The 11474-nt window shown below is 44.5% G+C and overlaps 2 protein-coding genes across 2 annotated transcripts; one reads left to right on the top strand and one right to left on the bottom strand.

Annotated features, from left to right (window-relative positions):
* Positions 1 to 631: 631 nt before the first annotated feature.
* On the top strand, positions 632 to 4813 carry LOC119277929 (serine/threonine-protein kinase rio2-like). Its single transcript, XM_037559277.1, has 13 exons — positions 632 to 946; positions 1041 to 1087; positions 1580 to 1650; positions 1738 to 1851; positions 2163 to 2338; positions 2431 to 2519; positions 2616 to 2733; positions 3137 to 3210; positions 3286 to 3333; positions 3423 to 3582; positions 3886 to 4011; positions 4146 to 4211; positions 4291 to 4813. Exons 1-13 carry the CDS (start codon positions 863 to 865, stop codon positions 4582 to 4584), a joined length of 1467 nt encoding a protein of 488 aa, XP_037415174.1. The 5' UTR covers positions 632 to 862; the 3' UTR covers positions 4585 to 4813.
* LOC119277930 (MLO-like protein 1) lies at positions 4790 to 7950 on the bottom strand. The gene is made up of 13 exons (XM_037559278.1): positions 7798 to 7950; positions 7668 to 7725; positions 7230 to 7423; positions 6861 to 6977; positions 6719 to 6773; positions 6495 to 6586; positions 6307 to 6381; positions 6131 to 6219; positions 5932 to 5981; positions 5802 to 5842; positions 5516 to 5725; positions 5331 to 5398; positions 4790 to 5209 (listed from the first exon to the last, which is right to left on the bottom strand). Exons 1-13 carry the CDS (start codon positions 7933 to 7935, stop codon positions 4945 to 4947), a joined length of 1452 nt encoding a protein of 483 aa, XP_037415175.1. The 5' UTR covers positions 7936 to 7950; the 3' UTR covers positions 4790 to 4944.
* Between the last annotated feature and the right edge of the window lie 3524 nt (positions 7951 to 11474).

The raw sequence follows: 11474 nt of genomic DNA, 5'->3' as shown, positions 1-11474 counted from the left end.
CGGAACCCGAACGGATGCAAGTTTTGAAAAACATGCAGATGAAATGCAGATGATGACATGGCAAAATGCAACACGCAAGCAAATGACATGGCAACGACGGCGAATAATTGGCAGACACCTGGCGCATCGAATCCGGGGCGTTACACTTTATTAGTGCAAGTACTATATTTACCCAACCGGCGAAGCCCTAACAACTCTAGTATTTTTTTTTCATTTTGAGGGTTAGAGCATCTCCAATAGATGATGTATATTTTGGTGCTCCAAATCGGTGATGTAAAAATTTACATCACCAAAAAGTGCTTTTTACATCTCTGGAAAAGGCTCAACTTCAACAGATGGCCCAAAACGAAGATGTAAAAGAGCAACTCCAATAGATGGTCCAAAACAAAGATGTAAAATTTTGAAAATGACCAACTACTACTTCATCTCAACATAGTTCAAACTTCATCTCAACATATTTTTTTAACCTTTTTAAGGAATTCTTTCTATTTTGTATAATGTGTAAAATGTAAAAAAAGATTCGAAAGCCGGTTATCGGGCTAGAACATACCGAACAACGAAAACCGCTCAAGTAGCGGTGCGCGAATCATCAGAGTGGGCTGGCCCAGTACACTCGTGGTGTCTCGCCTCAAACCAACCCTAGCCGCCAGGACGGCGCCGAGCCCATCCACCATCCCAGTCACCGCCCGCTGCCTTCCCATCGACCCCTCGCCGTCCACCGCCGCCTCCTCCTCCCCCGCCGCCGTTCCAAGCCGCTGCCTCCTCCTCCTCGACCACCTCCTCCCCTCCATCTGCCTCTAGCGCCGCCAGCCCGCCCACCCGCTCGCCTGCCACTCTTGTCAGCCGCTGCGAGGAGGAGACCATGAAGCTCGACGTGAACGCCCTCCGCTACCTCTCCAAGGATGACTTCCGCGTCCTCACCGCCTGCGAGATGGGCATGCGCAACGTAAGGCCTTAAACCCTACACCTCAGCCAGCCTTAACTCGACGCCATGTGAGACTGTTCGCCCTGACGCTTCGGTTTTGCTTTTGGATTCGCAGCACGAGATCGTGCCCGCGGAGCTCGTCGACCGCATCGCCGGATTGAAGTGAGTTCTACCACGTGCTCTTTTGTGAATTTTGCTTTGTGTGGTTTGGGAAATTGATGCTTGTGGTAGGTGTATTTAGCTGCCAAGTGTGGGGATGGTGATTAGCGTTCTCAGGCAGTCAGGCGAGTTGATATGATAGTTCGTGGGCTGCCATTTAAGCTTAATCGTTGGGTCTGAACTTCACACAGGGTTTCGGTTAAGCTTTGCACCTTTGCAATTTGTCATGCACAATATCAATAGTTGTAATACATAACTGTTGATTAAAACGAAGTTGGAATTCACTGTCAGAACTTTTGGCTGCAGTAATGTAATGTCGACTGCGTGTCGAAAAATTCAAGGTCCAAGACCACGGCTTAAAACAACTTAGGTTCTCTGTGTGTTAGAGCTCAGTATTCTTTGGAAATCAGTTTCAAATGGATTATATTGTTTGGTTTGGTATAATGGATCTCTCCGTTATCTTGGTGAGTGTATTATAATTCTTTGTGGATTTAGGCATGGAGGCACATATAAAGTGCTGCGGAATCTGTTGAAGAACAAACTGGTGCACCATGATTGTAAAAAGTGTGAGTCATTGATGTCGAATCTTGCGTCATTTTATGCTTAGATGTATATCTGGATTATCATAGCTGCTTTTCTTTTTTTGGTTGTAGATGATGGGTTTCGGCTCACATACCTTGGGTATGACTTCCTCGCCATAAAAACTTTGGTCAATCGTGGAGTCTTTGCTTCGGTTGGTCGCCAAATCGGTGTTGGAAAAGAGTCAGGTACATGGATTATTGATGTCCTGCTCATTTTATATATTTTTCCTCAATTTATGGTTGTTATCCTGTGCTTTACTTATATATTTTAAAGTTGCACAAGAAAGACATTGTGAAACATGCGAGCCACTGCTTGTCTTGCCTGTGCTTTACTTGATTAAGAAAAAGAACAGCTATCTAAAGTTCTAAACACCCAATCATGTAAACAGAGCCCAACCAAACTAGATTATCATAATCCATGGCAATGCCATATCGAATCCTAGATTGTACCTAGCAAATGTCAAGTGCTTTATGTGGAATGTTTATTTTTCTTATAGATATATTTGAGGTTGCCACGGAGGATGGAACAGTGTTGGCCATGAAGCTTCATAGGTTGGGTAGGACATCTTTTAGGGCTGTCAAATCAAAGCGTGACTATTTAGCCCACCGGAGGAGCTTTAACTGGCTGTACTTATCACGACTGGCGGCCCTCAAGGAATTTGCTTTTATGAAGGTTTTTGCATGTCTATACTTTTCTTAAATTTTGATCTGTCTAACTGCTTAATTGTTTAACACTCTTATATTGTTTTCTCATTCCACTTGAAGGCTTTAGGAGACCATGGATTCCCTGTTCCCACAGCGGTGGACTGCAATCGGCACTGTGTGATTATGTCACTTGTGCCGGGATATCCACTGTAAGTTGACATTCCTGTAAATGAATTTTAATTTTATTCATGAGTCTTTTTCCCTTTACGCAGAGACTGACATAGGCGTTGCATTCTGTTATGCAGTGTTCAGATAAGAGAATTGCAAAATCCAGATGATGTTTTTGACAAAATTCTTGGTCTTGTAATTCGTTTGGCGGAGCATGGGCTTATACATTGTGATTTTAATGAATTCAATATCATGGTACTACTTTTACCCTCTCTTATCATCATTACACTTGGATAAGTCAGCTTGTCCATTCTTCGTTTCTCTCTTTCTTGTATTTGCCTTTGCAATGTTTGAGATTCTGTAGTTTCTGCATCATGTTTATGAACCAATTATGTTTTTTTCGGTGCTGCTTCTTTGAAGTATGCTCTGATGTCAGTGGTTTTGGAGGTTTCAGAGAGAAATATAGTGATTTTCGATCGTAACCTTTATCAAGATTTGCCATGTGTACAAAAGAAAACACATGCCTTCAAACTACCATTTTGAGTTGAACAGAATGGTGTTTTCAGTATTTAATTCTTCAACAGGCATAACTGAAGTTTTTTGATTTGTCAGTATCTTACCCTATATTTTATCCTTCATGTGTATTGATGTTCTGCAGATTGACGATGATGAAACTGTTACGATGATTGACTTCCCACAGATGGTATCTGTTTCGCACCGGAATGCCCAGATGTATGTAGCATATTCTAATAGCTAAAGCCTAACGGACTGCTTTCTGTTCAGTATTCATGAGGTTTGTTTTTGCAGGTATTTTGATCGAGATATTGGGTGTATCTACAAGTTCTTCAACAAAAGGTATCACCTTACCGAGTGTAATATAAAAAATATCAACTTATCCACTACAACTGATTTTATTATTAAGCTTTGTCTTCCTTTTGTATTAGGTTCAATCTTACAGAGAAAGGTGGACAACATGGCTCTGAAACTGATGATGATGACAGTGGCAGGCCGTCCTTTCTGTCCATTCAAAAGTCTTCTGGTGCCTTGGACAAAGAACTAGCTGCCAGTGGCTTCACCAAAAAAGAGCAAGTTGAGATAGAAAAGGTGGGTCAGATGTTGGTACAAAACTCATATTGACGAGTTTCTCATTTTGAAGATCTACAAGATTTTACTTTAAAGGCAGAAGTATGTCATTTGGTTAATGTTGATAATGGGGATGTGACCATACGGGGATCTTGTGACAATGCACTTTTTGAAGGCAATGACATTAGATCACAAAATTATGTTAAAGTTTTAGATAAAAATGGAGTGTTCCTTCTCATGTGCAGTCGTATTAATTTTACGTTGAATATTGGATAATTAGATCCTGGTGAGTGATGACCTTCTCTTCCTTTCACGTGATTACAGTTCATTGATGAGAATGCTGAAGAACACGATTCCGGCTCAGATGATGAGGATTCAACATCAGAACAGGAAAGTGAAGGTGGCGATGCCGTGTCTGCTGAAATCAGTTCCTTGAAAATAGTAGACCAGGTATTGATCTGCATCTAAATACTTCTCTAACTTAAAAGTGTCACCAAGCTTTGCCCACTGCCAAGCTATCATCCACCAGATTTAGTTTTCTTAGTTGCTAGTTTTTGAAGCATGTTTTGGTGGATATTGTTCAGGACCCTGCAGGTGTGCCTGATCTTGTTGTCATGGATTCAGATAAACATGAAGCTTTATCTAAAGAGGTTAGTAATATATATTCATTTGACTGACTAGACAAACTTATCAATGGATATTGCTTACTTCTGTCGACCTACCTTGCAGCATGCAACAAGCACAAGTCCCAGTGGCGAGAACAAATCAACTGATCCAACCGACGATGGCATCGAGGACCCTAAGGGAGCCGAATCAGGAGGCGACGACGACGATGACAACTCGTCTGAGGATACTGAGGATGAAGACGATGCATTGCTGACAAAGCAGCTGAACAAGCAAAGGAAAAGGGCGATGGCAGCTGCCCTCGGTCGGAGAAGGCCCCTCAACTCGAGGAACGCTTACAAGGATAAGGGGAAGGGCACCATGAACTCTAAGATCCAGAGGCAAGCCTGCCAATGGTGAATGGTTGGTTGGTCCTGCTTGTTTCTGGCTGGAGATCTCAAGACGGTTTGGTGCGGTCTTGAGCCCACCGAGCGGGCTTGCTAGTTGTATGAGTATATTTCCGTTGTCAGTTTTGGTTGTTGTACTGGTGCTTCTCCAGGGTTTTACCCGCTGAGCTGTAGTAAAAAAAAGAAGCGATACTGGTATCTTGTACTACTATCAGCTATAAGTACTATACTCTTCTTGCTCACTAGCAGTTTACTAAAGCAAAACCAAGCCTATATCATTCTCCTGAGGTGTAACTAGTTGCCGTTCTCGCGCTAGATCGTGTCTTACTGATATATGACACTTCAATCTTTGGTTCTTCTGGCCGTGCACGAGCTACCTTGGCAGCGCGCGGCGGCACTGCATCATGGCGGCGGCTCGCCGCAACATCTCCAGCCGGGAGGACGGGCCGTGCCTGGTCGGTCCGGCCGCGGCAGCATCCTTGGATAGCTCTGTCCTCATCCTGGCCTTCTGCGCCCACCCCACCAGCCCCTGCTGGATGTGCTCGTCGAAGATCTCCTTCTTGAAGAAGGTCCCCATCTGCGTCACGATCGCGTACAGCGGCAGGGTGCTGTAGCTGCACAGCAGCTGGATGACGACCCTGCAAGCAAAGGGCAAAACCAACAACTGTCTTTGAGCCTGAACCTTAGAAGATGAAAACATGGCTGCCTGCTTCTTCTTGGCAATGTGAAGAGTGAATCGACGGAAGCGATGCGACCGACCCGATGACGAGCCTCGGCACGATGAAGGGGACGTGGTCCATGATGCACGAGTTGAAGCCGTAGGTGGTCTTGCAAATTGGTAAAGGGAAAAACCCAACAGAGACACAGTTAGTCACTAGCATCCATCCATCCATCCATTCTTCTTTTCTCTTCTACTGATATGATACTTTGCAGAGGACACTCACAAGGATCCAGAAGAAGAGCGCGATCTCGAAGGCGTTCTGGAAGAGGATGAAGTGGATCAGGTAGAGGATCACCCTGGGCTTGCCGCACCAGAAGTGCTCGTCCGACGGGTTCACCACCAGGTCGCCCTCGATCGCCGAGTGCTTCTCCGCGACGTCGTACGCCAGCTGAGCTATCACGTGCTCCAGCTTCGTGCCCACGGCCAGCAGCAGCTGCAACCACAAGGAAGGAAGCTTATATACACAAGTTCACACTTTGATATGCGTGCTGGGGTTCAGGGACACCTACGATGAGAGGAAGGAAGGAGATCCAGAAGTAGGTGTGCCAGCCTGCAGGTCAATCAGATCAGCAAGTGGGTAGGGTATACGATGTTGGAATAGTTGTAAACACTGGATATGGCAGTGTGATTGGAACTTACCATTGACGTTCAGCAGCATGAATATCACAACGAATATCCACAGGTACCACCTAAGTGGAAGCAAGGGTGAAAAAAAATGATCAGGCCACTCGGTTGCGCTGCTCAACAGCCACTGGTAAATGAACCCAGAAATTGGGAATTTTCACCCGAAACATCGATCTGGGGATTATCAAAAACACAATTTGTGAGTTTGGATTACCTTATGCCAACCACCTTCTTGAAATCGGCCTCCAGAGCTCGCACCATGTATCTGTGAAAGCCAAATTTCGGGTTTCCTCGGCAATGCGTCTGCAGAGAAAAGGATCTCTTGTTATTAATTTTCATAAATGAAGAGAGGATAGAGTTGTCAGCATGATGTTGAACTATCATCCTTACCATGATGAAACCGAGTCGCATGGTCGCGTAGTCTGATTTAGTGACCGATGCATAAAACTGCTTAACAAAAGAATGCTGAGGGAATGTTTTGATTAGTAGGGCAGGTTTAGCAGAAAAATATAGATATGTTCGTATGAAGAGGATACGGTGGTGTTTTGACTGAAAACCATATGGGATGCATTTCTTACCATCCAGCTCAACATCGTAGACTCCATGCCAACACCATTAAAACGTTCCCTGATAAATTCAAATTGTTGAACGTTGGTCAACTTCTTAGGTCCTGCAGTTCCAGAGGATTGCACAAGCCATAACTAGGCAGCCTATTTTTCCTTAAATATGCATACATTTCTAGCATTAAATTGTTTCTAAAGTAAAGGTATTGATTAGATCAAAATGTGGGGCAGCAACCGACCGTTTCCTGCATCGTTTTTATGAATTTCAGTCTCCCATTGTTTCCATTGGCGAATCTGAGCAATAGAACAGTGTTATGAAAGTTTACCTTGGCTCCTCCTAAAATCAAGCATTAAACCAAAACCGGTGTTATGAAAGTTTACCTTGGCTCCTCCTAAAACCATGGTCAGAACACTGAAAATCACATGGGTGATGGCCAGAACAAAAATGAAAATATGCAACTGATGTAACGCTTCGAGCGACAGCAAAGGAACTTTTCCCTGCCAACACATAAACTGGAGTTAGCACAAGGTTACCTAGGATCATTCCAGCATTAGACATCTTTTAAGATGTTGCAAGAACTGGGGTTAAAGCCATATAGCACTCTTTGTCTTTGTGCGCACCGACTCTTAAAATTCAGTGAGCAAGGTAGTAGTGCACTAACTAACCTGAATTAGAGTGAGATTGTATGTATTAATCATGAAGTGCATAATTAAACAAAAGGTATCTCTTTAAACTAACGGCCCATCAACCTTGTTTCTGCAATGGTCGGACCGCGGCGCATTCCTAGGAAGCAGCCTGCGACCGCCGAGAGCGGCAACAGAATGCTCCTCCATCTTCTTGCAGGGAAGCAGGTAGTTGGTCCAGCTGGGAGGAATGCATGTCATCTGGATCACATCTTGCGACACCGTCATCAGCAGAGAGATGAACCCCAGAAGCATCAGCTCTGCATCATCACACACACCCAAAGACAGTCTGAAACTGGAAATGCAGTTCATGCTTACGCAGAAGGCACCATTTTTTCTCATCTGATTGAGGCCAAATGAGACGGTGAACGAACGAGCTCTGAGCTACCCCCTCATTTTGCAATTAATAAGATGGATATTGTATAAAAGGAGCAGAGGGAAGATGAGCATTCTGCAATAAGAAATGCTGTTGAAACTCTGAAGAAAAGGTGAATGCTGCCGCACCTTCTTTCACCTTGAGGAGGGCCTCGAAGAGCGCCTTCTGGTGCTTCCTCTTGAGCGTCTGCATGCAGCACTCCGTATTAAGCGCATCAAGGCAAAGAGAGATCATCGGCAAGACTGGGGTTGGGGTCACCTTGCCGAGGTAATGGAGGCATCGTTCGGCGGCGAGGGAGATGGTCACGATGAGGGAGCAGACCCCGGCGACGATCCACGTCGGCGTGTACTCCAGCGCGTCCGCCTCCGCCTCCCCGCCAGCGCCACCGCCCTCCATAACCCCGGTCACCTCCGCCGCCGCCGGCAGGCGATCGGCCTCACCTTCCGGCCATCTGTCTGGCCGCGAAACGCAGAAGAGACGTCGTGGGCCGCCGCAGGGTGGCGGTGGCGGTGGAGTCGCTCGTGCGCGATCGGCAGTGCGGGCTTGGTTCGTTCGGACACCGGAGCGCGTTGATCGTGCTGTCCCGATCAGAAAAGGTAAATCCTATTCGACCGGCGTCTGTTCGATGCAACGTTGGCCAGTTCACTCACTGCACAGCGTGAGCCCACGCGTCCGTGCCACTGTTTGGCGCCCGTGCCGTCCGCGCCGGTGTCCGCCCGCCTGGCCGTTCGCGCGCGTGATCGTTGTTCGGCCGTGTGATCCGATCGACAATAATGATTTTTTTTGCATATGTATTAAGACGCTTGGCCTCATTTCGAAGTTGTCCAGAGTTTTATATTTTCTTTAACTTTCGCAACTATAATTAGGTAACAAGCATGTCCTTTACAATAAATGGGATTAGGAAGTCTTGAGGTTTATCATTCCACACCCCATATCCCTGTCCCTCAAAACTAAAGCGAGCAAGTTCATGAGCACAGCCATTAGTTTCACGCATACTTTGACTTGTAGTCGCCTTGCCAAAAGAATTCATCAACTTCCGGCAATCATCGGTGATCACTGCTCTTGACGCCCGATACTCGGAAGGATTCTGTATAGCCTGGTAGAGAGAATACCCAACCCCTCGGCAAGTCATAAGCCTAATAGCACAGCTGCCTCCATCGTAGGAGCATCAAGAGCATGCTGCCTAAACTCCATCGCTGCAGCAATAAAACCTCCTTTGCAGTCCCGTAGAATTGCACCACAAGAACCAGCACCTCTGTCCATGTGGTACGAAGCATCAACATTCAATTTTATACATCCCGATGCCGGCCTAGACCAACAAATATCCCTCTGGGGAACTGTCTTTTTATCTGTGACCCAATCGGCAACAATCCCTCTAATTTGTAGGGCAGATCGAGTTGGTGTTGCAACCTTCTCATCATGTGAAATCTGACGCTGTTCCCACCATATGTACCAACACGCAACAAGAATCAACTCCACCGCATTTTCTCCAGGGACTTCCACTCTCCCTCGTAGTTTTGACCATAAAATCTCATTCAGAATTAGTGATCCTGACCTGTACTGTGATGCGACAGCTGTCACACAATCCCTAAGACCTAATTCTTCCCATACTTCTGTAGCTCTTTGGCAAATGAAAATAATGTGTCTAAGGTCTTCTGGATCAATATTACACACAGGGCAAATTACCCGTGTCTTTATATGTCTATCCGCCAAGGTACAATAACAAGGCACAATGCCATGCAGTGCCCTCCAAATAAAAATGTGCACCTTGGGAGGGACCCTCGTCTCCCATAGTATTTTCCAAACAGGATGAGAATCATTTCTTCCTCCTCCTGTTACAATCCCCGCTCTGGTTCGGTACTCCGCATTCCATTCTGCATAATATGCTGACCTCACTGTGAAGCATCCAGACTTACAAAATTGCCAAGCAATGAAATCCGGTTGATCTTGAGATGGAAGTGGAATTTTTAATATTCTTGAAACATCAATAGACCAGAGATTATCTTGTATAAGCTGAACATCCCGCTCGCCTGTGGTAGGGTCAATTAGATCTTGTATTGTCTCTGGTAGACAATGACCCCTAGGGGTCAAAACACGCCAATCATAGGCTGAATGTTTCCAAAGATCAGACCAAATTTTTATAGAAGCCCCATTACCCGGTCTCCAAATCGCACCCCTCCTGAGGGTCTTTAGACCAGACATGATACTGCGCCATGTAAAAGAGGATCCCTGTTTTAGTACATCATTAAAAAGATCCCCATCCGGATAGTACTTAGCTCGTAGCACCTGAGCACATAATGATTCAGGTTAAGACAAAAGTCACCAACACTGCTTAGCAAGCATAGCTTGGTTAAAATAGTGTAGATCACGAAATCCCATGCCTCCTTCTTTCTTTGGTATACACATTTTCCATCAAGCTTTCCAGTGCAACTTTCTTTGGTCCTGAGAGCCACCCCACCAGTACCTCGCTATTGCATCACAAATACCTTTGCAAATTTTCTTAGGCAAACTGAAAACTGATATTGCGTACACTGGTATAGACCGTGCCACTGATTTTAGCAGTATTTCCTTTCCACCGGTGATAGCATCGTAGCATTCCACCCATCAATAAGAGCCCAGACTCTATCAACAAGTTGCTGAAAACAATCACTACGATCAACACCCATATGTGAGGGTAAACCAAGATATTTATCCGTCATTGCCTCAATCACATTATTAAGTTGGACCAGAGTTTTATATGTTGTTTTCTTTGTAAAATGATGGGTCTCCTTCCATAAATTTCCAATTACGAATATAGGGGCGTGTGATCAGATCGATGGGTTTGTCGAGCCGAGCACAACCCGAGAAGAAAACGAGCCCACTTTCACATCCCATTTCATGGTTGTTTCTTTTATCGGCTCGAACCCAAAAACTCAGAGTTGCACATCCAAGCACTAAATCCTATATGGCGCCTTAAGCCCCGGTTTCAATATGTTTTGCAAATCGGCTCACATCCCCGATCCGAACGGGCCGGCCCATGTAAGCCAGGAAGTGGAGAAGTTCATCCAGGTTTTGTGAAGCTTCTGGAAGCTTCCCAACCCGGTTTTGCGAAGCTTCTTTAAGCTTCAGGTTGTTTTTTTTTCTAGTTTCCTAATCCAGTTTTTGTTCAGTTTTATCTGGGTCTTTTTCGTTTTTCTTCTTTTTGATTTGTCTTTTTCTCATCTTCTTTCTTTTTTCGCGTGAACTTTTAGAAATTCATGAACTTGTTCTCAAATTGTGATTTTTCTCAACTTTGTGATTCTTAATTACATGAATCCTTTTCAAATCTGCGAACCTTTTCAGTTCTGCTAACTCTTTTTAGTGAACTCTTTCAAATCTGCCTGCTTTTTCTGTTTTTGCTAACTTTTTTTAGTGATTTTTTTTTCAAATCCATGATTTTTATTCTATTTTTGCTAATTTATTATAGTGAACTGTTTTTCAAATTTATGATTTTTTTTAAAAAATATCTTGAACTTTTCACAAATTCACGAACAAATTTGGGAATTAACAAACATTTTTTAAAATTCTTGAACTTCTTTTATTTACTAAACATTTTCCAAACTCACTCAACTTTTTTACAAATTCATGAACGTTTTTGAATTCAGGAACATTTTTTTGAATTCATGAACTTTTTCACAGCACATCCTCACAAGAAATAGAAAAACTCTAGCAAGCAGCCCTACATAGAGATGGATCGAACAAGCACATCGTGCGAGAACGAAGGAAAAACAGCTATCGAGCAAGCTATATGTTCCACAGGGTCTTCCTATCTGCCGCAATTTGCGGCAGAATGGCGGGGCTTCGCACAGGCTCTTCGCCCGGGCCGGCCCACCAACGCGCCTTGTTGTCTTCTATCACAAAAAAAACATGAAACAAAAAAAAAACACTGGCATGGCTTGATTCTAAGACCTCAAACA

This window comes from Triticum dicoccoides, chromosome 3B (assembly GCF_002162155.2).
Source record: "Triticum dicoccoides isolate Atlit2015 ecotype Zavitan chromosome 3B, WEW_v2.0, whole genome shotgun sequence".
NCBI classification, from domain to species: domain Eukaryota; kingdom Viridiplantae; phylum Streptophyta; class Magnoliopsida; order Poales; family Poaceae; genus Triticum; species Triticum dicoccoides.
The sequence above is the reverse complement of the archived record's forward strand: the minus strand, read 5'-3'. Positions and strand labels throughout refer to the sequence as shown.

What these genes read in the sequence shown, in the direction of transcription:
- LOC119277930 (XM_037559278.1), bottom strand. Translation starts at nt 7,935, where the DNA reads ATGGAGGGCGGTGGCGCTGGCGGGGAGGCGGAGGCGGACGCGCTGGAG. An exon ending in AAGAAGGTGGTTGGCATAAG is followed by an intron (nt 5,982 to 6,130) that starts GTAATCCAAACT and finishes GCTTCCACTTAG; the next exon opens with GTGGTACCTGTGGATATTCG. An exon ending in CATGCTGCTGAACGTCAATG is followed by an intron (nt 5,843 to 5,931) that starts GTAAGTTCCAAT and finishes ATTGACCTGCAG; the next exon opens with GCTGGCACACCTACTTCTGG.
- LOC119277929 (XM_037559277.1), top strand. Translation starts at nt 863, where the DNA reads ATGAAGCTCGACGTGAACGCCCTCCGCTACCTCTCCAAGGATGACTTC. An exon ending in GACCGCATCGCCGGATTGAA is followed by an intron (nt 1,088 to 1,579) that starts GTGAGTTCTACC and finishes TTGTGGATTTAG; the next exon opens with GCATGGAGGCACATATAAAG. An exon ending in GCACCATGATTGTAAAAAGT is followed by an intron (nt 1,651 to 1,737) that starts GTGAGTCATTGA and finishes TTTTGGTTGTAG; the next exon opens with ATGATGGGTTTCGGCTCACA.